This window comes from Glycine max, chromosome 14 (genome assembly GCF_000004515.6).
Source record: "Glycine max cultivar Williams 82 chromosome 14, Glycine_max_v4.0, whole genome shotgun sequence".
NCBI classification, from domain to species: domain Eukaryota; kingdom Viridiplantae; phylum Streptophyta; class Magnoliopsida; order Fabales; family Fabaceae; genus Glycine; species Glycine max.
In genome coordinates, this window is record NC_038250.2 from 10,445,305 (window position 1) to 10,470,310 (window position 25,006).

The following is a 25,006-nucleotide window of genomic DNA, read 5'->3' on the forward strand; positions in this document are numbered from 1 at the left end:
TTAATATGTTATTTATTTCTAGAGATGGACTGCAAATGTTTTATAGAATGATCTATTTCTCTTCTTTTCTTTATTTATTAAATTCATTCTATTTTTCTTCAACTAAGTAATCTATTTCTCTTCTTTTTCTTTCTTTTCTAATTTTCTTTTTCTACCTCTATTTCCTTCTTAGCTACCAAAAATACCCTTAAGGACGTGCCTTTGATCCATGGGAATGTCTTTATGACAAGGTCATACTAATACCCTTGATAAACTAGGCCAGGAAAAGGGCTGAGATTCTAGTTCGAAAATGTTTTTTTCTCACGACACAGATTGAAGATCATGATATAATAATGCCTTTTCCTAATAAAGCCGATGAAAATAAAGGTAACAATCTATAGCTACAAATAATATTTCTGAATCAACAGCTACATGAAGTTGGCAATAAAGGATCACTTAAGAGCTTAATCATTTGAACAACAACATCATATTCATCTTCCATTCTTCTAAATTCTAACTGCATTGTAATGCCTTCAGTCTAGACGGCGCAAGAGGTACTCAACCTGAACCTCCTTGGTGAGAGGTATCACCCAATTTTTGTACAAGCTAGAAGCCACTGATGGATCAAATTTACGGTTTTCATTGTCATTGTCATCACTGTTAAGATTCACTTCCTGCCCAAACACCACAGCCTTCTTTTCAACTCTCTTCCTCACCGTCTCTTCAACGCTTGTAAATGTCAACAATTTCATCAATCCTTCTTTATCCTGCAAAAACAAAGGGTGTACATTTTAAATAAAAACCAAAGCAGCATGAAAAACAGGAAGATATATGTAATATAACACTTATAAAGTGACCATAGGATAGATATGTGAATGATGAAAGTCATGGAACTAAATAAGCCTTGCCAACACTTAGCAACTACTCCAATATATATACCTTAGCTCGAATTAAAGGCTCGTAGTCTTGAGGAGCATCCCTGAATTTCACCTCAGCTACAAACTTTCCATAGTGAATCCTTCTAGAGATGGACTGCAAATGTTTTATAGAATGATCAGTCAGGATCAATACTAGTTTAGGAGACTAGCAAAATCTTGAGTTGGTCCTGTTTGGATAAACTTGTCAACTTGTGTACAATAACTATTATAGAAGCTCTTTCATCTAACTTCTCCAAAAACTGATCTGTGTATTATTGCAAGATTGTATCTGCATTTCTAAAGCACATATCTTACTGTTTTCACGTCCAAGGCAGCAATAGAGGCAGAAGCTACTCTTTGTAGCTTCTGACCACCAATAACAAATGTGTTATCAAACGTATGGTAAGTTGATTTTAACTTATGAAAACAGTTTGATTCATTTTATTTCTTCTCTTATAAATACTTATTGAGAAGTTTATCCAAGCACAGCCTAAAATACGTGCACAAAATTATAGTTGAGTTGAGATTGCTTTTGGCAAAAGTTAAACTGTATAGATTTCTCTGCATAAATTCATTCATGAGCATACTGCTAAAAGAACATCCAGAGATTATCTTACCTGCAATAATGAAAGGTCATTAGCTGCAGTTTGCGCATAGTTGCCATCATCACCCGAAGTAGCAAGCAATGGAAGTAACTCTTTGAAATACATTTTCCAGATGGACTTGTTTATGTTAATTGAAGCAGCACCAGGATGCAAAAACTAAAGATGGAATTAAGTTAATAGAGAAATCCTTTTATCTTCTAAGTTTCATGAACTGTGGAAATTGGAAAATGGTATCACATTAGTGAATTACCTGTTTGAAGGAGTAAGATGGCACAATTGATGGTGGTAAATTTTCTGGGAAGAAGGCGTTTTCTTCAGGGTTTTTGTATCTTCCAGCCTGTAATTTACCGTATTATTTTAGGCCTAACTTTCTTTCAAATGCAAACAACAGAATACACAGTAAATAAGAATCACTCATGGTAACTATCAGAGAGATTCAGTACACTTATGATGGTAATAACAGAAGCAAAAAATTATGAACTAGATCTTGAAAAAAATTCTAGAAAGGTTCTATTTTGTTAAAAGAGCAGTACAAGTGCATCACGTCATCAAAGATGCCCCTCATTTTCAGCACCTAAGAAAGAGTCAGAACTGATTGTGGATTTTGCATTGACAATTTGACATAGAAATCCTCCTCTTTCTTTCAAGGAAGGGAAAAAATAGCAAATTAAAATTAGGATCCCAAAAGTGATAAACAAATTATTAATCCTTAGGAATCGAAGGCAGATACCAAGGGATTTACAGCACCTAATGCACCCTTAACCAACTGAACTAGACCCCCTTGATCCCTAAAGTGATAATCTAATTAACTGCTGGAGCTAGCATGTTAATGCTTTGTTGGAGAAAGTTGGTGTTCTAACGAGTACTCAACATGAGTGTTTAACTCTCCACTCTATGATGCATAGTCGTTGGTTCCTATAGAAATTATCACCAAGCATATTTAATGACATCCTTTTAACATCCATTTGCACACCTACAATCTTAAGAAATAAGAATTAGCCAAATTCATTGGAAGCAAAGCACATGCCATCCATTCAGATGCACATTCACTGTCACAACACCATTATAGTGACATAATCTGACATCCCAACACACAACAAGACAAGAAAACAAACAAGCAAAGAATAGGGTATATTAATAACAAATAGTACCTTAGCTTGAATGGCCTCTGTATTCTTAACAACAAATTCCACCAATGAGCCACAAAAACCCTGGATTTGAGCATACTTTTCATCATAGGTGTGAGAATTGCTAGGGAACTTGGCTCTCTCAATGAGACCATAAATGATGGTATCCTCTTGCCTAACCAAATCCTCTCTCACAGAAGCTAGCGTGTACACATTCCCAGAATCAGGACTTTGTTCTGCTGCTTTGGCCATTCTGCATCTCATGGCACAAATCATCAACACAAGAACCACCAATGGAAATCGAATCATCATCATGTTATCAGTATCAACCCAAGGGGTTGAAATTGAAACACCCAAAAGATCACACTGGGATTCTGATTCTGATTATGATATAAATGATGATGGTGCTGACATTATTATATAGCACAAGGAGATATCAATATAAGTAATAATAAATTGTTAAGTCAAATTCAGCGCCACCCATTTAATCATATGATTCAAAATTTCATATGATATAGTAGTAATATGAAATAGATAATGTCTATGTGCATGTTTGACATCCCAAACTGAAAAGAGATTGTGCATTACAGACCAAGTCAAATGAAGGAAAAGGGAACCGTACCTTGAAATTAAGCTGCACGCAATTTTAAGCCTTGAAATGAAATGCGGTTTGTGGGGGGTTGGGATGGCTTTTGAATAGAGACTATTTTGTGGTTTATAAAGAAGGGACTATATAAATTTATTACATAAATGAAATGAAAGAAGAGAAGGGGTTAATAAATTGGGACACAAAACTTAGTGGGGGAAAAATGGAAAGTGCTATTGCATTGCGTGGATTGGTGCAGACTTATTGAGTAGGTTGTTGCCATCTTTCTTCCAAGTTGGAACTTGTCATTGCCTAAGACAAACGTGTGGGTCCCACACTCATGTTCCCTTCTTAACTCTTAAGAAATTCCTACATTTATCGGGGACACACTGACCCTGCCATTTTGTTTTTTTATTGGCTTCATGAAAAAGGGTATTTCTGGAACTCTGAAAATTGGTCTGGTAGTTAAAATTGAATGGTTTTTAAAGTGTTGGATAGTTAAAATTTAATGGATTTTAAAATGTTGACTTTATTTGTAAGTGTTAAAAACTTTTAAAAATGGTTTGTATTTGATATATTTTAAGGCAAAAAGTGTTTCGAGAACTAATGAGAATCAGTTGCAGCAAAAGAGATAGTTTCTTGTAACGTGATTAGCCGGTGCTTAAATTTTATTGAGTTTTATATTCATATTTGATTGCTGATTATGTTTTGAATAAGATTATCTACAAAAGATACTTATTAAAACAAAAAATTATTTCAAGAAAAATTCATATAAAGTTGGTTTGTTATAGAGTTTAATTTGTACATATTATACTTATACAGTAATGGTAAATTATTGATTTTTCTACTAATTATTTTAAAAGTTAAATTAAAGATGTTTTTTTAAGTTAAATTGTAACTTTAATTTTCTTATAATTTTAAATTCATAATTTTGGTATCGTTATTTCTAAATCGAAACATTTAGTCTCTGTTATAAGTTAAATAAAGTAAAAAAAAAAAGTGTCTTGATAAAAATTGAATCTATAACCTTTTAAATGCAAAAAATCACAATGTGTTGACTTTATTTGATTAATTTTAAAAGTAATATTTTATATGTATCATTACGTCAAGCATTATCATTATTTTTGGAATGTTAGAGAAATCTTTTTATGTAAATTAATCTTCTACGTTGTCGTATAAAATTTGTGGTTGAGATAAATTTGAGAATATATCTTAATTTAAAATTCATTATTTTCACCAAAACTTTAAAACAAATAAACATTAGGTCTGATTCTCCATTAATTGCTGGGATACCTTCTCCATATTCCTACTCGAATCAATGATATTTAAAACATTATTTAATAAAAAATAAGAATATATAGATGTACCTAAGTAAATAAAAAAGAAAAGAAACCAATTTAGAAAAAGGTTAAGATGATATAAAATTTCAAAAAGTATTTAAATAATAGCGGTTTAACATTAAATTTTCTATCTTAAAGTATCTCAAAATGAAAATACTTATATGAGTTATTTAACTTTACACAACATTGCTTAACCTTTTTTCCAAGCATATGACACCATGTTGCTTAGATAAACATCGTTGTTTAATAAATTTATACCATAAATAGAATATTTTTCAATAATTTGTAGGATCTGTAAAATTAAGTTAAACATTTACTTCAATAACCTTAGCATTGGAATAAATTTTCATAGAGTGTTTAAATTTATGTGAAATTATAAGATTAAAAAAATTATAAAAGCAATTCATCTAAACAACTATGCATTGTAGATACTCTTAAGCAACAAACACTACTAAAAAAAGGGGTTTCTACGACGGTTGAAAACAACATACCAAGATGATTTTCGTCTTTGAAGCTAATGTTGTTGAAAGTTAACACTTTCGACGACAGTTCTAGGAACACCATCTTAGAAAAACACTACTTTCTAAGACGGTGCTTAAGAAAGCTAGCTTTTAAAGACGGTGGTGATGAGAGCACCGTCTTAGAAAGCTATCTTTCTAAGACGGTGCTAACGTAGCTTTCTAAGATAGTGCTGATGTAAGTATCGTCTTCGAAAGCTAGCTTTTTAAGACGGTGCTTATGTCAGTACCGTCTTAAAATATAATTTAATTTTACCTGCATCATTGTGTTCTCCATCTCTCATCATTGATTCTATGCTTGCCTGGTAAGATTTAACACTTGAGCATTAGTATATATTTAAATTAACTAACTATTAATCTAACACTAATGCAAGAAAATAATGAAGGACTAACAATTAAAGTAGGTAGATGACTATATACAATAGCCAAATATATTTGTTGCTAAGCAATTAAATTTTGACAAAGATCACATACAAACTAACACAAACCGCAAATCAATTACAATCTTTAATTAAAGAAAAAACAGGCAGCAAGAAAAACATATATACAGTAGTTGTATATTTGTTGGTGATAATGGCAAAAATTGTTGGTAGAACAATAAAAGTATACAAATTACAATGCATTCAAATGGACATTGACAACTGACAAGTATAGAAATATAAGTCCAACATCAACAACTGTTTGAAGCTTTATTCAGTAGATAATTATTAAATAATACACATGTTGAACACATTCATTACCTTTGAATTTTTTTTCATATTTTTTTTCTTCAGAAAACATAAAGCATGATGTCACGGTTACTCTGAATAATCTCCTCCAAATGTGACGAATCAAGGTATTATTTTACTCAAGGAATATGAAGAATGAAGGACATAGAGTTACTACAATTGCCCTTGGAAAGGCATAGGCTTTCCTTTTATGTATATAGAGTCAGCACATTCAATCTGTTGTACTCAAGAAAGATAGCAAAAAATATAGGCATTTTCTTTCTTTCTTTGTCTTCTCCTTGACTCTGTAGTAAAATAAATGTGGGGTGTGTTCCCAAGTTGGGTAAGTTCCTCTCTATCATGGTTCCTTTTCAATTGTAATTTTTATCTGCTGCTACCTCCAAAATATGATGTAATTTTCTTTCCACTCCCCACTCCATTTTGTGGGGTTGACAGAGAGAGTGAGGGGAATATCAATTATCTTCAAGTGACTCAATCTGAGTCACACAACATCTAATTTGAATGTGATCTAAAACTATAAAATAGATTCTCTATTATCACGATGTGATTTGTAGATGGTAGTAGAAAATAATTGGCTAAACTGCACATTTGATCTCCCTATTTTAGTAAAACTGTGATTTTGGTTTCCTTGGTTTCTAATTCAGACATTTGGTGCCTCTTGTTTGAAAAATTCAGAATTTTGGTGATGTCGTTAAATCCTAACGATGATAGTTAGGAGTAATGTCTTGACTCACTAATTGTTGATGTGGCACGTGTAATATGTACTAGGTAACAAATAATCTTCATTAGTTGCTCTTTTATATTAATTGAAAAATAATTAAATTAAATTTGCCTAAAGCATTCTTCTCCTAAATGTGTCAACCCCAACTTATTTCCCTTTTCTGGCTTTCTCTTAACTTGTCGTCTCCAATCACTGCATCCCATTCAAAGCAAATCACCCTCAATTGATCCACAACAAAGAAAAATGAACGAAGGAAAAAAAAAAGCATTGCAGCTCTACGTGACGGGCTTGGCGGTGACGTTGATGAGGGTGGTATAAGTCCATAGACAAAACTTGAAATTACCAACTGCGTCAAAAATCCCTAAAATATGTTTGTCTATTCATTATTTGAGAAGATTCAATTATTCTACAGTTTCATGTTCATACGAAATTGGCCACAAATGCACAAGCAATTAAAATGCTAAGAATAAAAGTCCTAGCCCTTAGGATTTTAACTTATTTTTCTTGAAATCCTTTTGGCATACATTGAAACATGACTTTGTGAGGGCCATTCAAGAATTCCACAAAAAATTATAAGATTCCAAGGGGAGTTAACTCTTCTTTTATTGCTCTCATCCTGAAGTTAAGTCAAGCCTTAAGCAACTAACTTCCTCAAGACCAAATAAGCAAAGAAAAAGAGAAGCTTACCTTCATGAACACTTGTAGGTCGCGACAACTAAAGGGCACGAGGCCGAGGTCACGGTGGTGCGAGAGTCAGGCCAACACGCGACACGGAGGTCAGGGTGGTGCGACAAGCTAGGGTTCCTTGCGGAGGTCACGGTGGTGCGAGAGTCAAGCCAACACGCGACGCTAGCTGAATGAAGAATTTTGAGAGATAGAGGGATTTCGAGGTGCAAGCTGCAGTAGAAGCGCACAGAAGGTGAATCAGCTTTGCAAGTATTATATTATGTAACGTTAACGACGGTGTATATGTAAACCCGTCTTTGTATCTCACGATTTCTACGACGGCGTTTATAGATACACTGTCTTAAATAAGTTACACTTAATTGCAAAAATGCCCCTGCCTAGCCTACTAAGATAGTGTTAATCATAAACGTCATTCCAGACATCATTTAAATACGATTCTTAAAGATCGTCTTCGTTGGAGAACTAGCATATTTACATATATGCCACCGCACAGCCTATTACGATGATTTTGTTGCGACCACGTCCAAAGTGCGTCGTAAAAAAGACTTTTTTTTGCTGTGAAAGTTAAGAGAACAAAAATAAAGAGTTGAAAAAAGAGTATTTATTTTATACAAAATACAAATGTTACTTAATATTTATTTTTAAGTAATAAAAATATTTAATACTATATATTTAAGGTTGTTATTCATTTGATGTATATAAATATTTATAATATTCATTCTAGAGACTCGTTGACATTGATGAAACCATATTTAACTACTAATTTATTAAATACTATATGAATTCCCTTAACCAAGAGAAGTTTGGCTTTTACTACTTTCTACTATTAGAAAGTCAATGTCGACAGAGAAAGGAGGCCAATATCCCGTTCCCACCTTAGCCTTTTTAATTTGTATTGTCACAGTTTGCATCATCTTCGTCTCAGTTTACAATTCATAGAGACGTTGACATTAAAAAGTTGACAAAAATGTCATTACCATAGAAATCTCTTCAAGTTGAAGGAAACGTGTGAATTCCTATTGATAATTTTATGGTTTGCTTAACTTGTGGCGCGGGAATTGAATCACGTAGTGAGATCAAATATGTAGCGGATAGATTAAGGTGCATAATTTATCAATTTCCGTGTTGTCTTTTGCTAGTTATCAATACATCATCATGTTGTTTGTGCACTCAACGGAAATTATTTCTGCATTATTTGTCTATTCTTTTGTTGATTATTGTTCTTCTTGTTAGTGACTTCATGGTATCAAAAGAGAATAAAAAGATTTCTTGTTGATTGATTTGGTTTGCCTTTTCTCAGACGTTGTTCTCTTTTCTTTCTTATTTTTTTAAATATATTTTTATTAGAATTTAATTTAAATGTACTAATAATATATGCTTTTATATTATGATCAAATTACATATGATTGTGTATAATAAGTTTATTAACTTTTATAATTATAATTATTTAAAATTTATTTTAATAATTTCTGATTAATTAATTGTATACTCTAGAGTGAATGCTAACTCTGACTTTTTTTATTTATTAAAAAAGACATCATAATTAATCTTTTCCCATTTTATTTTCCCCTACTTCTCGTAATTAAACTTTATTTTAGTTAATCAGACATTGGTCAATATTCTCGTAATATTATTAACTACTTGTAAAATAAATTTAACTACCATTAAATAATATTTTAATAACTTCAGGACTCTTCTAGCCATATATCAATAACAATATATAATCAAGTTTTTTTTTTTTTTTTTACTTTTAATTACTTGTATGTAAAATAAAATTATATATATATTCATTTCTTTTTTATTGTGTTTTTTCTTTTAATATAAATCACACATATCCTGTATATGAATTTGTTTATGTGAAACAAACATTTATAATAATTACCAAAAAAGAATGGTGGGCTCGATCGTACGTGGTGTGTATAATCTTATTAATATGATTAAGGCTTGTATTATATTATAAAGCCGGATGGCAAAATTGTGTTGGAAAAGAGGCATTTTGGATATCAATATTCAAAAGCAAATATGGTAGAAATGAAATGACAAGCTCAATCGTTAAGTTTTGTAATTCAGATTTTTATTTGAAAAGCATTGTAAAAGTTTGGCCTGTTTTAATGATTTTGAATATTGGGTTATTGTTGGAAGTATCAAATATTAATGTTTTGAATCATATAGTAGCTCCCTAAGGTGTAATTAACGTGGCCTAATAATGCTTAAGGAATATATTACTATAGTTCATCATTAGCGTTTAGAAGTTGTTGAATGCATGGCTTCCATGTTTTGAGTGTTGATGTCACATTGAATGTAAGAAATTTTGTTCTATGGAGAAGGATCAGACTTCAGAGCGTGTTAGGATTTTTGCATGGCGACTTATCAGTGTTAGGAGATTACTCACGTACTAACAATAGGAATCATAAGTGGGGAACGGGAGATCCCTACTATCATCATTATATATAGGGATGTCGAAGAAATTGCATGCTTGACATCTTGTAGTTTCTATTGTGTGGATTAGTCATCTTGTTATTTTCAATTGGAGAGCTACGTTCTTTTCTAATGATTTGGAGCTAGGTCTAGTTTTTTTTATACGCGAGCTAGGTCTAGTTACTTGACAGCTAATATAGGTCCTTAGTCGAAGCATAAAATTGTGGAACTACTAATTAGGGGGCATTGGCACAATAATCATATACATGACGAGAACAAGTTTGTTCAACCTTAGCACCTTGATTCTTGTGCTTCCTCGTTGCACTGTGTTAATTAATATAGCCAAGATCAATGTGGATATAGGGAGACATGTGAATTGTACTATGCATAAGATGTTTTTTTTTTTTAAGACAAACTTAACTCATATCATTAATAATAAACTGCAAAATACAGGTAGGCATAGGATTAAACAAAGTGGGAATAGCATAGTCAATGGATGATTCCCTTGCTAACATGAGTCACCATATTTGCTTGTCGCCTAACAAACTTAACCTTAAAGTTGCAATGGGAGAGAAACAAAGTCTTGCACTCTATCAGGATAGAACCCACCTTCGATACATCAACTACTTCATTGTGCTAGCGGTCTACTACAAAAGGGAGGCCCGAATCTACTACCCACGATAAAGCATGGAAAAGGGCCAAAGCTTCCCCCTGCATAACATCAAAACCAATAGTAAAAAAAATAGTCTTAGTTGCCACAAACTTGCCTCTATGGTCTATATATAGTTGTCACTACTCTAGCAAGTTTCCAATTCTTAAAGCATGTGCACAACTCTCTCAACTACTTGATCAACATTAAAGTTTGAGTTCGACCAGTATTTTTTATTTCTGCCAAACCAAGTACTCCACATGAGCATAACAGCTATGGCGCAATCCTCATCATTAAGATTCTGCAGAACTGAAAAGCATAGTTGTTGAAACCTGCCACATCTATCCAAAGCAAAATTAATATGGTGTCACACTTGGACTTTCCTCCAACACTATTGAGTCTTAACTACAATGACAACCAACTAGCACATGAAAACAACTCTCAAGGCCTTTGTTATGAACTGAAATAATAATCCTTAGTTTGTAGGACTAAGGGCCTCCAGAATAAAAGGGAGAAGGAACAAAAAAGTTGATAATTCTTTTTCATATCCTCACAAACTGCAATTACATACCTATATATAGTATTCCTAGGTCCTAAAGATAAGAATCAAGCAATAACAATTAACGAATCTATGAGATTACATACAATAGTTATAACAGAATTGCTAATTTGTTGACAGCAACACTACTATTGTTGTAACAGAATTGCTATAACAAACTATTCCATATCCAATTGTAATTCCTTTAATACCCTTACAGTAACTAATTTACTTAGGCTAGGTTCCTAACAATTCCACCCCTCTTGGCAAACACCTTGTCCTCAAGGTGTAGTTACGGTCAATCTGCCAAAGGAGCACCAAGAAGAGTTAAGTCCTTCTCAATATTTTGTATTATCCCCTCAACAATCTGCTCCTGGTCTTCACTTACTAAGTTCTTGGCCTCTGTAAACTCTTTATTAAATTTATCGTACTCTTCATCATTAAGTTCACGATATGCAAGTATTAAGGCCCTCAAACCAAAATCAGCATATTCACTAATGTGCTACTTTGTCTTCTCTTCAAAATCCCTTCCATTCTTTGCAATTTGTTCAAACATTACACTGTCAGCCCCTTTGCTAAGTAGTAATAGTTTCCCCTCCACATCTTTCACAATTACAGACATCTGCTTTCTTGCACTAGTAAAATCTAATATATTCAAAAGTTTGTAAGACTTGTTGATTTTCTGGTCTGATATGGTGTCTAATTCACGTAGTGAAATAGTTGTATGTGTCCTTTCATAAAATTCAAATCCAAACTCCTTGGCTACAATCACAAAAGCTGCCTCATCTGGTGATTCAGTTTCATATGAAACCTTACTAGTTTCTTCATCAACTTTAGGCATTGCAGTATGGCATACAACCAGCAATGGTAGGAAGTTCTGGATTACATTGACATTGGGTTCTTTGATCCAATTTCCATTCACTACCCTTTCTTCCATAAAGTTAAAACCTTTAATGGATGACTTTAATTCACTAATCTTTTTCAACTCTTGGCCTGGATGTGATTCATGTTTCCTAGATAGAGCTCTCTTAACTTCAGTAACTCCTCGTCCATAAGCAACCCCAGCATTTGGGTCTTCACATTTGATGACAGCCCTGAAATTTTGAAAGTTCGAGTCTTGCAATTTTGAAGTTGCTTCGAGTGCTTGTTTCTGCTTCAGATTTGTCTCTCCATCAAGATTCATGGTCTCAACATAGAAAATTGCATCATTATAGTTTGATGCAAGTAGGATGATGTCAAAATAAGCAAGACTAGTAGACATACCTGGAGTGCTAATACCAAAATTGATAGCAAGGCAAACAACTCTCTTTCAGGAAGATTGCTGATCAATTATTTCCTTTGCAAACTTTGAATCCACAAGAAGGTTTTCCAAATTAGGATTTTCTTCATATGCCTGCTTGATTCTGTCTAAGAATATTGCTCTAATAACACAACCCCTTTTCCAAATCTAGGCTAGTTCACCCAACTTCAAATCCCAACCCTTTTCAATACTCTTTGCACGGATCAAATTCATTCCATGTGCATAACTGCAGATTTTGGTTGCATGAAGAACCTTCCTAACATCATCAATCAACTTCTGCTTGTCTATAGGTTAATCAGTCACAATAACACCAATGCCACCTGATTTAAAGACCTTTGCAACTTCAACTCTTTCCTCCTTCAACCCACTTAGGAACCTTCCATCCAATGATACTTCAATAGTGGGAGCAACAATTGATAATTCAGCAGCTTGCTGAACAGTCCACTTACCAGCGTCCCTTAAGTAGCCTCCAGGGTAAAATGTGTCAATACCAAGGAAATGCCTCAGACCTTGTGGCATAAAAACAACACCCAAGTGTGCGGCCATCAGGATATCAACATTACCGAATAAAATGTGTCCGAGTTGCTAGCGACCTTTGTTGAACTTGTTGAAGAGCCGAAGTGCTTCTCTGTTGTGCACCCAAAAGGGGTTCTTCCTTATGACTTTGAATGAAACAACATTAGCATCCTTTGAGTCTGAATGGTCGAGTTCGAAGGACATGTGGTGATGAGACACTATGCGGTCGTGGATGCCGAATCCGTAGCCTTATCCAAACACTGGTTTCTCATCGCTTCCCAGTGTGAATTTTGAACAATCTTCACTATGAACTTCCGCCTCCATGGTTTGATTTTCCGTAACCCTCCCTTGACTATATACCGAGTTTAGCGACTCTTCCATGAAGCTTTGCACCTTTTTGTCTAAGCAAACAGAGCTCGATTTGAACTCTGCATCTCCGTCTTTGGTGTTCGATTGAGGAGCCTCGCTGATGGTGGGTTTCTCGAATCAGGAGGTCGAAGAAGTCTTGAGCACCTTTGAAAACTGACAGCGATTTTTGAGAAGGGCCAACTTTTGAACAATTCCGTCTAGTTTGATGATTGTGGCGTCTTGGGCAACGATGTGTTCTGCGATGGCTGCTTCAATGCGGCCCATAGTGGATGTGGAACAAGAGAAGTCAGCCATTGCCTCTCAAAGAGAGCATCAAATGTTATGAACTGAAATAATGATCCTTACTTTCTAGGACTAAGGGCCTCCAGAATAAAAGGGAGAAGGAACAAAAAAACTGATAATTCTTTTCATATCCTCACAAATTGCAATTACATACCTATATAGTATTCATAGGTCCTAAAGATAAGAATTAAGCAGCATCAATTAATGAACCTATGACACTACAAACAACAATAGTTATAACAGAATTGCTAATTTGTTGACAGACAACACTACTATTGTTATAACAGAATTGCTATAACAAACTATTCCATATCTAATTGTAATTCCTTTAATACCCTTATAGTAATTAATTTACTTAGGCTAGGTTCCTAACAACCTCCCTCGCAGAGAACACCCAAGGAGGGGCAATCTTTAGCTTACAGTAACTATAAGTTTGAATAACGTCACAAAACTTAATTTATATAGGTTTATTACAATAAATACAAATGATTTTAGAAAGATTTTTTTTTTTGTGAAATCACTATTCAGTAAACAGAGAATATTTGAATAAGATTTTTAACACTCCCTATCTTGTTGGAGCATATAAATCATATGTACCAAACTTGTTACACATATATCTAATTCTAGGATCTCTTAGGGATTTGGTGAAGACATTTGTCAATTGGTTACTAAAGTTGACAGAGTTATTAGTGATTTTTCTTATTCGATCGTTCCTTGATGAAATGACAATCTACCTCAATGTGCTTGATCTTTTCATGGAAAATCAAGTTACAAGCAATAGGAAAAGCTACTTAATTATCATAGATTAACGTTATTTGCATAGTCTCTTTAAATTGAAACTCCTTGAGAAGTTGCTTCAACCAAATGAGTTCATAGGTTACTAATGTCATGGCTCTATGTTTAGGTTCACCACTAGATCTTGCCACAACTTTATGTATCTTACTCTTCTAAGATATCATCTTTTCTCTTACAAGTACGCAATACCTAAAAGTAGGTTGCCTATCACTGGGTGAACTAGCCTAATCAACATACAAGAAACCAATTATTTGAGAATGTCTTTTGTCTTCATAATGAGTCTTTTTTCTTGAGTGTTTTTAATGTATTTCAAAATCTCAACGGTTCTAAGATGGAGAATTTAAGAAATGGATATCCATACTAATTGCAAAGCACCTTAAAGTAAATGTTTGGTCGGGTGACTTTGAGGTAGTTTAGTTTTTCAACCAATCTCTTATATCTCCTTGGACTAGACAGTGGTTCCCCTTGACTCAATAGAAGTTCCACGTTTGGATCCATAAGAGTGTCAAAAGATTTGGCATTCAACAAGCCAATCTCTTCAAGAATATTAAGAGCACATTACCTTTGTGAGATCACTAGACCGTCCTTGGATTAGGTTACCTCAATACCTAAGAAATGTTAGAGGTTACCAAGTACTTCCTTAATATAAAACTTATGTGAGAAATGTTTCAAGTGAAGTATGTCAACTTGATCCCTGATAGTTATAACAATATCATCCACATACATAATCAAATAAATTTATCCTTAGGTAGAATAACAATAAAATACAAAGTGGTCAATTTCACTACGTACTAATCATACCAAATTGTTGTACTATAGTACGAAATTTGACAAGCAAAGCTTGGGGAGACTTGTGAACTCGACAAACCATAGTAGATAACTCCCTTTGAGAAATGAACCCAAGTGGTTGCTTTGTGTATAATTTCTCCTCAAGATCACCACGCATGAAAGCATTTATAAGAGTTTGCTATCTTTTTTAGTCCCTAAACATTTTTGGTTGAGAAATGCTAGGAATATACTTTCTAACACACTCTCTTGATTACACTCCCTTATATTAGTTAAAATTATTGGAAATCACAAATTTTATGGGTCCCATATCCTATTTAATGACTCTCTCTTTCCTGATTTTGTAGTTTTTAATAAATTTTAACTAATAAGTGAGAATGTGTTTGAAATAGTGTGTTGGAGAATGTGTTCCTAACACTCCTCTTTTTGGTTTTCTACTTTTAGGCTTTAATCTAAGTTTTGACCAATCAAAGCCCTTGAATTTTTTTGTTACCACTTTTAGTCCTTATTGTCAAGACAACGTTAACTGATGATGTAACAACAATGTTGCCAAACTAGTGACTTGCCACATTATCAAGGAATTTGATAGGGATAACTACATGTAATTTTTTATGTACTATTTTTTTAATCACTCATTAACTTGATCATTTAGTACAATAGAGGGCAAATGATTGATGAGATAACAAGTTCTTAAGACAACATCACCCTAAAAGGAAGGTGGAACATAGTTGTGGAAGAGAAGGGTTCAAGTAGTGTCAATGGGATGCCAATTTTTTCATTCGATGACCTTATTTTGTTGAAAGGTATAGGCACATGATGTTTGGTAAGGAATGCCTCTAGACATGCATAAACTGTTGAAACTAAATTGATCTACATACTTGGTGCTCTCTTTATTGATAAGGAGATTTTTGATGACTACTAGAAACATCAAGATGAGTGTGCAAATCTGATTATGGAAGGTGTCTCAGCTGATTTGGAAACAAAACTTAACCCCAAAGTTTCTATGTCCATTGAAACTACTTTCGGACAAGCTACTGAGATGGTAACCATCAATGTAATGCTTGATGATCTTATTGCTCAAGATACTTTGGACGCTGCAAAGGAAAGCTCACAACCTGTGTCCAATGTTGATCTTACTATTGATAAGCCTATGGTGAGACCTAATACATAATTAGTGGTTTCATTTACTCAAACCAATTTTGTGGACACTAAGGTCGATGACCCATCTATCCAACTACAACCTATTATTGTTGTTGCTCTTGTTATTGCCCCTGCACTCACTTCCACGCAAGTGCAAACAATGATTAGCTCTTCCATCCAGACTCATCCTCAACAACAAAGCTTTGAGATTACATAACAAGTGTCCACTCAATTTTAAACCCTTAAGTCAGCCTTCACTCATCAACTGAATGTGTCCAATATGTACTCAATTATGCAACCACTAAAATATTTCTAATGCCAAAAGGGGGAGAATTTTGGGACATTGTAAAAGTTAGGGTGAGTAGGAATTTTTTGTGTTTTGTTCAAATCTTTGGTCGTTATTATGTGTTTCATATACATTTTATATAAAGTGGTTGGCATCATATTATGTTTTTCTCCTTATACTCTGATACCTTGTGTTTTTACAATTCTTTTATGCTCTGATATCCAATGTGTTAATATATTACTCTAATACATATGTTCTGATAAAGTGTTGAACTCAAGAGTCTATATGCTCTACTCAGTTTTATTGATTTGATAAACACTCATATATTCATTTTCTAATTCATAACATATCATGTCTCATCTCTCTAATATCTTCACACGACCATGTTATGGCTTTGGTCAAAATTTTAATATGGTTTGTCATCATAAAAAAAGGTTGTTAGAACAAAACACATAGAAAATATCCAAGTGCTCAGCATCTCATAAGTTTTGATGATAACAAAGATATTAAAATTTGTTAGACCAATAAGTTTTATTAAATATTACAGGACAATATGCATCCAATATGTACAAGAGTATTGCATCTTTTACCTTACATGTAATATTCTACTCTTATTTAGTATGTGTCTAATGTGTAATACTGGACTCTTCTGCATGTTTTCCAAAAGATAAATCTAATGTCCAATACACTATTATGAAACATGCATTCAAAACATTTATGCTATACCTTTTATTATCCAATTGGATATAAGAAACTTAAACTTTGTTTTATACTTATTACAAGTTTTCTTTTTGTTCAAACATAATGGATACAATACGAACATAATGAAAAAATTGAGGTATAACCATTAAACTAAAATTATAAAGAGAAAATGGATAGAATAAAATAGAACAAGATATATTTTTTCATCTTCATAAATATGAAAATATTCGCAATTCATCTCTTGCAAAAATTTTAGTACATTTTTTGCCTTCACAAAAATAAAATGTGTTATTTTTTTTTGTTACTTAGAATAAGGTTTGGACATCCAAACATACATGTATTGCTTTTTTACATCGATTATATGTACAACTGATATAAAAAAAGTCACATTTTACATTGGTTATATACATAACCAATACAAAAAATCATCATTTTAGGTTCAAAGTTACCTAAACCTATATCGGAAAAAAACAACACATTTTTAACTTATGAGAAAAAAAAATATACTAGCTAATGAAATAAGTTAATAAACCATCATCCCCGATCTGTTTGATTTGATAGTAATTGTTAACAACAACAATAAACATGGTTGGTTGTCTTGTGTAATATTTTATATTTGAAGTGGGAAAAGCCCAAATGACTCCAAACCTAGTACGGATCTTATCCTGTGTGTTTTTTGAGTGTTGATAAGTCAACCCAACAATTTTTTAAATGGCAAAAATGCCCCTGGCTTCTTTCTTCTTTATTAACGTTTATTTTTTCCCGAAAATGAATTGTACGCCATTTTTGTTGGATGTGTTTCTCTCATTTTTTTGTTTTTCGTGCGGCATTGTCTCCGGTTCGTTGTGAACGGTTAAGTTCGGTGAAAGTAAAGGTACCGGTGTTGAGCGTTGCGGTGGTCATCAATGGCATACGAGGTACTCAGAAGGTGGTGCCTCTGTCGGGGATTTACGAATCACTTACAGATCAAGTTGATCCGTAAGTCATTTATGTATCAACTTGATCTGTAAGTTGTTATGGGAAACGTACGGATCAAGTTGATCTGTAAGTAACTTACGGATCAAAGAGTAAATTTTTTTAATATTTTATGTTTTTTTAATTAAATGTCCCTTTTTTTTAAATTATTAATTTTTTTGTATGGTCATTTTTTATTTGAGTTGGTTAGATGGACGAAGATGAGTGGATGTATGAAAGTATAATGTCTGAAGAAGCGGATATGGATTATCAAAATGAAGAAGCATGTGATGCGAATGAACCATATGTTGATTGTTCTAATGCGTTCAATACTTCTCAGGTTATAATGTTCATGTTTGTGATAGATTTAATAAAATGAATACTGGTAGAAAACTTAAATTATGTGGATTGCTTTGTAGGTGTTTGACAACTGAGAGGATGTTTTACGGTGGGCTTGATTCGTTGCTCATAAAAATGGATTTGTGTCGGTGATTATAAGGTCGGACATAAACACAGGTAGTAGAGGAAGGACTTCGTTTGTGTTAATTAGCTGTGAAAGGAGTGACGAGTATAGGTGTAGGAAAAAATAATTTATCAGAAGAGGCACTGGGACTAGGAAATGTGGGTGTCCCTTCAAGCTTCGTTGCAAGCCAGTGGTTGGAGGAAAAGGCTGGATAGTGAAGTTGATTTGTGGAGTGCATAATCATGAATTAGTCAAGTCATTAGATGAACATCCATATGCGGGGCGATTGACTAAAGTTGAGAAAACACTTATTGTTGATATGACGAAGTCCATGGTGAAGCCAAGAAACATTCTGCTAACTCTGAAGGAACACAATGCATATAGTTGTACGACCATTAAACATATATACAATGCAAGAAGTGCATTTTGTTCTTCCATAAGAGGAAACGATCTTGAAATGCAACATCTGATGAAGCTTCTTGAACGTGATTAGTATATTCATCGGGGCACAGAATAAAGGATGAAGATGTGGTTCGTGATATCTTTTGGTGTCAGCCTGATGCGGTGAAGTTAGTCAACACATGTAATTTGGTGTTTTTGATAGACAACACCTATAAAACAAACCGGTACAGACTCTCACTGCTCGATTTTGTTGGGGTGACACCGACTAGGATGACATTCTTTGCCGGTTTTGCATATGTGGAGTGTGAACGCGTTAATAATTTGGTCTGGGCTTTACAACGCTTCCGAGGCCTTTTTTTAAAGTGTGACGCCCTCCCTGGAGTTATTGTCACTAATAGAGACCAAGCATTGAAGGTTGTATTCCCTGATTGTACAAATTTGTTGTGCAGCTTTCACATAAATAAGAATCTGAAGGCCAAATGTAAATCACTAATTGGGCAAAAAAATGCTTGGGATTATGTCATGGAGTGTTGGGGATGTCTGACTGATTGTCCTTCAAAACAACAATTTGATGAATGCCTGAAGAAGTTTGAAATAGCTTGTGCACCTTGGCTAATGTTTGTTGACTATGTCAAGGAAACATGGATAATACCACACAAGGAAAAATTTATTTTCGCCTGGACTAATAAGGTGATGCACTTAGGAAACACAACAACAAACAAGTATGAAATTGTTCAAGTATTTCTATTAACGTTGATGAATTGATGGAATTGTATTATTGTATATGTTTATTTTTATTTGTGTATTTGAAATGTAGGGTTGAATTTGCTCACTCGTCTTTAAAAAGATTGTTACAAAATAGCCTTGGAGATTTATGCAGTGTGTAGGATGCCATGAACAACATGATTACGTTGCAGCACACGAAGATTAAAGGATCATTTGAAACAAGTACACATGTCGTTGGACATGTGTTCAAAAAAACCTTATACAAGAGGCTTCTTGGAATGGTTTCAAGGTATGCTTTAAATCAGATTGTTGTTGAAATAGAGCGTGTTGACTATGCTAGCAAGAATCCCTCAAGTTGTGGTTGTGTGGTGAGAACCACGCTTTGTCTTCCTTGTGCTTGTGAGGTATCCAAATATATTGGTGGTTGCATTCCACTGGATTCATTCCATATGTTTTGGAGGAGACTATGTTTTTTAGACCAAGGATTATTTGAGCCCGAAGTGAGCATCAAGGCAGAAATAGAAACAATATCCAAAAGATTCGAAGAACTTGATGTTTGTGGCAAGTTTACTCTGAAGACTAAACTTTGGGAAATTGCATACCCTGATCATAATTCGATGTGTCCTCCTCCAGTTAAGGATAACACAAAGGGGGCACCGAAGAAACCTATGAGCAAGAATCCAAGGTCAACAAAGTGTGATCCATCTTACTGGGAGTATGTAGATGCCTTTGAATCTATGCAAAATAGCAATTTGTCAGTGAGGCAATCTGCATCATCCTCTGAGCAACCGAATCGAAGAAGAATGATGTCCATGTTGGATCAATTTTAGCCATTTATGCATGATTTCATTGATAAGATTGTTGATGTCAAAGCTGATGGTAACTGTGGATATCGGTCGGTTGCCGGTTTATTAGGTATGGGTGAAGACTTTTGGTCGGTGGTTCGCTACCATCTTCTTAAAGAACTTGGGAATTTCTCAGAAGACTATACCCGACTCTTTGGTGGCACGAAGAGATTTGAGGAATTAAGAATGTCACTACATGTTGATGGGTTAACCAAGGTATGTAAGTTATGTTTTTGCTTTTTAATACTTAGCTTTACAATTAAGTTTGACGTGTATATTTGTTTCATTTTGGTGACTACGGATAAGTGGATGGATATAACGGACATGAGACATGTCATTGCATCAAGATATAATGTAATCGTTGTATCCTTGTCGAAACAACAAAGCATGACATTTTTTCCTCTTACAAGTCAACCGCTGGCAAATTCTTCATTGTATCGTATAATTTGTATCGGTCATGTGTATGACAATCATTTTGTTGAAGTACATTGTAGATATGAAGTGTTTTTTTTATATTTATGCAATGAGTTTTGTAGGATTGAGTTAACACTTTTTTCGCATGTACAACAGGTTTACTTAAAAGAACGTTGTCCTTTACTTCCTGTAGCATTGTTGTGATCTAGCAATTATCATCCTCAGGCGAAGCCGTGACCAACTCCATATATTAGCAGAATGCAGCATTACAAGAGCTTCGTGATGCTCAACAGAGACTATGTTAACATAAATGATGATTGAATATGTAATTTATAATGACTGATCGTTTTGAATTGAATTTTCACATTACATTTATGTGTCTTTGTATATTTTTTACGTCCACAAAAAAATTATTACTTAATTCTAAAAAAACATGTATGATATATCGTTGTCTGAGTTGACAACACATTGTGAAAAAGCATGTATGATAAATTGTTGTCTACATTAACATAAAGCGCGTGATAGGACCTTGCACAACATGACTACACATGCAGATCTGATGCAAGGTAAAGCGTGTCACGTCATTGGTGTAGTTGGCAACACATACAGAAAGCATGTGCACACGTATTTTTAATTTTTAAAAAATGAAGCATTGATATTAAAACTCATCTATATATATGACACAACCTAACACTGTAAAAAACCACAAGTTTCAGTCGTAACCCAACTCTTACAAAAAACTATGACATTTTTGGGAGAGACAAGCAGTCAGACAGTTGTGAACTCCACATTAGGCTTTATTTTTCCAAATAGATCCATTGTTCACAATGACAGTGGTGTTTGTTTTCATGCTTCCACTTCAGTTCCTATTCGAGTACCTAACGGTTGTGATTTTCAAGCGTTAAAAACCAGAATACACAATACGCTTAAGCTAACCGACAAGCAATTTTTGGATGAAATTTACTACCGATAGCCTTTCACATATGCAGGTAATCAATTTCGGTTTCAATGTATGCAACTGAAAGATGATGTTGATGTTAACACAATGTTAAGTGTAATCATCAATTTTCGTTTGTTGGTCTGATTGAGTTATTATGTACCATTGCTAGAACACCAGATGGTATTTTAAACTTACTTCAAGGCACTATGACCCCTACTCATGATGCCCTGCTATATTACAATGGGAGGTGGAACATGTCATGCCAAAATGAGTTTATTGGTTACTCGTCCACAGGAAAAAATCCCAAAAAGTTTGACATTCCTTCTGGATGTACCATGAATGAACTGGAGGATTTGATCAAGCAAGTTGCGCCTCATGGGATTCCCCCTTATAGTATTCACAAAACACAAAGAGTAAGGCGATTGTTTTTTTGACAACCAAGCCACCATGAGTATTCAGAAAAAGTTATCAAATTTGAAATAATTGAACTCAAAACCAACGATGACGTGATGAAGGTGTTAATTGAGTCTAACTACTGGAAAAAGATTGGGCCAATAGAAATTTTAGCTGTTTTCAGTAAACCTGTAATGGAAATGGAAGACGAGTTGTCCTTGTCGCAAAATTAGCATGAGTTAGTCCTAGTATTTGATGCAAATTTAATTTCGTTCGACTATGTCGAAGTTAATGTACTGTTTGAATTAATGTATCGCATAATCGTTCTTTTTTTGTTTTTCTGGTAATAGAAGACAACTTGTCGTTCTCTGTTAAATTTTATTTCTACTACTTTTTTTTTGTCGGTGTTGCAAATTTATTTTAAATATAAAAAAAACAACTATAAAAAATGAAAAATAACAATTAATTGTAAAGAAGTGTTTGTATTTTACCCTCTCTAGTTTATAATTCAAAGAGAGTTGGATAATAGAAGGCGATCAAGGAAACAAAAAATGACAAAAGAATGTATCTTCGAAGATAATTTAATTTGGGGTATCTATATATATATATATATATATATATATATATATATCAATAATTAAATAAGTTGATATGTAAATTGAGTAAAAAAAAGTTGAATCGTTTGCGCGAGGGTGGAAACAAGAGCTTCGCGCGTCGTGACCGTCTGCGCGAGATCGAATCGAATGTCCAGTAATGGTGGGAAGAGAAAAATGTCTTCAGAGCCGAACCGGGTGGGAAGTATGGGGCTTTTGAAATTAATGACAGCGAGGTATTTGTTCTTGCTCACCGAGCTACGCTTAATCTTGCCTACCTGAACCGATGGCGGGTTCCGGAGAAACCATCTTGCTTGCTTGAGCTCACTGGCCATGACTTGATTGGACTTCCATTGAAGTCTCCACTTTCCTTCAATAAGGTCATTTATGCGCTTCCCATGTTGTCTATTTTGATGGATAAGGGTACTAGGGTTGTCACCAGTGTGCCCAGTGATTGGTTGAGACTATATTTTGGGAAAGAAGTGTTTGTATTTTACCATCTCTAGTTTATTACATTTACATCCACCACTCCTCAATATCTTTTTTTTTTCAAGTATTTGATTTAAAAGTAAATTTTTATGGTTTTTTAAATAATAATAGCTACTAACTACTTTTGTTGCTCCCAATGAGTTAAGATCTTTAATTATTACTAATTATGTTTGATTTCCTTAAGCAAAATCTTGGATCTAAATATTTTGAATGAACAAATATGATTGAATGAAGAGATCCTACTTAAGATGATTAGTAAAGCTCTCCAGTAAAGATTAATCTTTAATGAACAAATTCACACAAATATTAATTAAGATGAAATAAACTAATTATAAACATGAAAATTATTACTGCTAGTTGAGCTTAATTTTGACTGTTTCAGTTGATGAGCCTATCATTAGTTTGATTTGTTATTAATTTATTTTGTCAAGCCGTTCGATTCAGTTTATGATTCATGATTGGATCGATCATCTAGATGACATCAATCAAGTGCTTATAATTATACCTAGTATAATGATAATTAAATTTTAAAACATATTTAAAAAAACACTTTTCAAAAAATTATTTAATAGGCAGCGAGTTGATCACAATCCTAATATCATCCATTAAGCTAGATTAGGCAATCCTAACATATACATCGAATTTCAATATAAAATGTGTAAATAAACTATGACTGATCCGTGCGTCGCCTGCGTCGAGACCTAACATATACTAGCTGGTCTTCTGTGACACTCCTGGCAATCCTGAGGCATTCTTCGATTAGCTTATGTGTTGTTGTGCCTGGCGTGACCACCCCTAGGTTGAGATGGCTCTCCAACCCCTCCGCAATCGCATGGCAAGCTTCCTATTAAATACAAAACAAACAAATTAGACAAATTATTATGAAAAAATTGACCTAAATGACGTAAATTATTAATAACACTTACCACTACATGTCTCGGCTCGGCCACATCGGACCTTGCAGATGTTGACGATGCTACTAGCTCTGTGACCGGACATATATCTGTGTCTGGATCCTGAGTGGCAACTCTGGGCTACGTAGCATGATCATCTGCCTGAGGATCTGATGGCTGGCCCGATGTCATGAATGGATGCGAAATGCGGAAGAACCAGTCCATGTAGTCGCTGGCACACTGCCCTGGCATTACGCAACTATCATCTGCTGCAACCATATGGTCCGAATAGTCCATCCACCTGTCGTGTATATCATCAAACGACACCTATGAATCGGCAGACGGAGCAGGAATGGTCTGGGTGTATCCAAACTGCCGCATGACCCTCTCTGGTTGGTAATACACAGCAACTAGCCCTCAGTGCAGCAGACCGGAATAACATGAAATCATATGGAAGTCTCGGACCGGTCGGTGCTCCCCATATGAGATCCAACAGACATCCAGAATCCGAAGTCGGTCTAGGCACTCCCTGTATGTCGGTGTACATATGCTCTTCACGGTTTTCTTCGTAGCAATCCACCTACAAGCACGCGATGAATCCTCGTCGTAGTCCGTATCAGTAGTGGGCTCCATGACTGTGGGAAAGTGCTCGTATATCCAACACTACAGAGGGATCGAGGCCGTACCCATATCAAATAAACATTAAAAATGCAGTATCTAGGAAGTGATCCTAGGTCATCTCCCAACAAGCAATAGTCATCCAATAGATAGTGATGAAACAATAACGAATTGGGGGGGTGGTTGTTTGTTTTTGTAATTTAAACAGCAAGCAAATTTTAATTAGAAAATAACAAAATTAAAACATGTTGTTTCCCCTTGATTCACAAGCAAGTCTCTTATCCTAG

At 34.3% G+C, this 25,006-nt stretch overlaps 2 protein-coding genes and 1 pseudogene across 3 annotated transcripts; all 3 read right to left on the bottom strand.

Annotated features, from left to right (window-relative positions):
• Positions 1-343: 343 nt before the first annotated feature.
• On the bottom strand, positions 344-3,467 carry LOC100791341 (chorismate mutase 2). 2 transcript variants are annotated; one of them, XM_003544517.3, is made up of 6 exons: positions 3,251-3,467; positions 2,653-2,881; positions 1,752-1,838; positions 1,514-1,657; positions 919-1,011; positions 344-746 (listed from the first exon to the last, which is right to left on the bottom strand). In XM_003544517.3, exons 2-6 carry the CDS (start codon positions 2,878-2,880, stop codon positions 513-515), a joined length of 786 nt encoding a protein of 261 aa, XP_003544565.1. In that variant the 5' UTR covers position 2,881; positions 3,251-3,467; the 3' UTR covers positions 344-512. The 2 variants fall into 2 exon arrangements, with proteins under 2 accessions (XP_003544565.1, XP_006596036.1); XM_006595973.3 differs by having other exon boundaries at positions 2,653-3,035; positions 3,251-3,450.
• A 3,150-nt stretch (positions 3,468-6,617) lies between these two features.
• Positions 6,618-12,659, bottom strand: LOC102663987 (6-phosphogluconate dehydrogenase, decarboxylating 2-like; annotated as a pseudogene).
• An 11,583-nt stretch (positions 12,660-24,242) lies between these two features.
• Positions 24,243-24,734, bottom strand: LOC102664104 (uncharacterized). Its single transcript, XM_006596581.1, has 2 exons — positions 24,567-24,734; positions 24,243-24,428 (listed from the first exon to the last, which is right to left on the bottom strand). Exons 1-2 carry the CDS (start codon positions 24,732-24,734, stop codon positions 24,243-24,245), a joined length of 354 nt encoding a protein of 117 aa, XP_006596644.1.
• Between the last annotated feature and the right edge of the window lie 272 nt (positions 24,735-25,006).

Coding starts and splice junctions, on each gene's coding strand:
- LOC100791341 (XM_006595973.3), bottom strand. CDS start 2,943: ATGATGATGATTCGATTTCCATTGGTGGTTCTTGTGTTGATGATTTGT. Junction 1,839..2,652: donor CAGAGGCCATTCAAGCTAAG/GTACTATTTGTT, acceptor GGTAAATTACAG/GCTGGAAGATACAAAAACCC. Junction 1,658..1,751: donor CATCTTACTCCTTCAAACAG/GTAATTCACTAA, acceptor TTCCATCTTTAG/TTTTTGCATCCTGGTGCTGC.
- LOC102664104 (XM_006596581.1), bottom strand. CDS start 24,734: ATGGAGCCCACTACTGATACGGACTACGACGAGGATTCATCGCGTGCT. Junction 24,429..24,566: donor CATATGGGGAGCACCGACCG/GTCCGAGACTTC, acceptor GCCGATTCATAG/GTGTCGTTTGATGATATACA.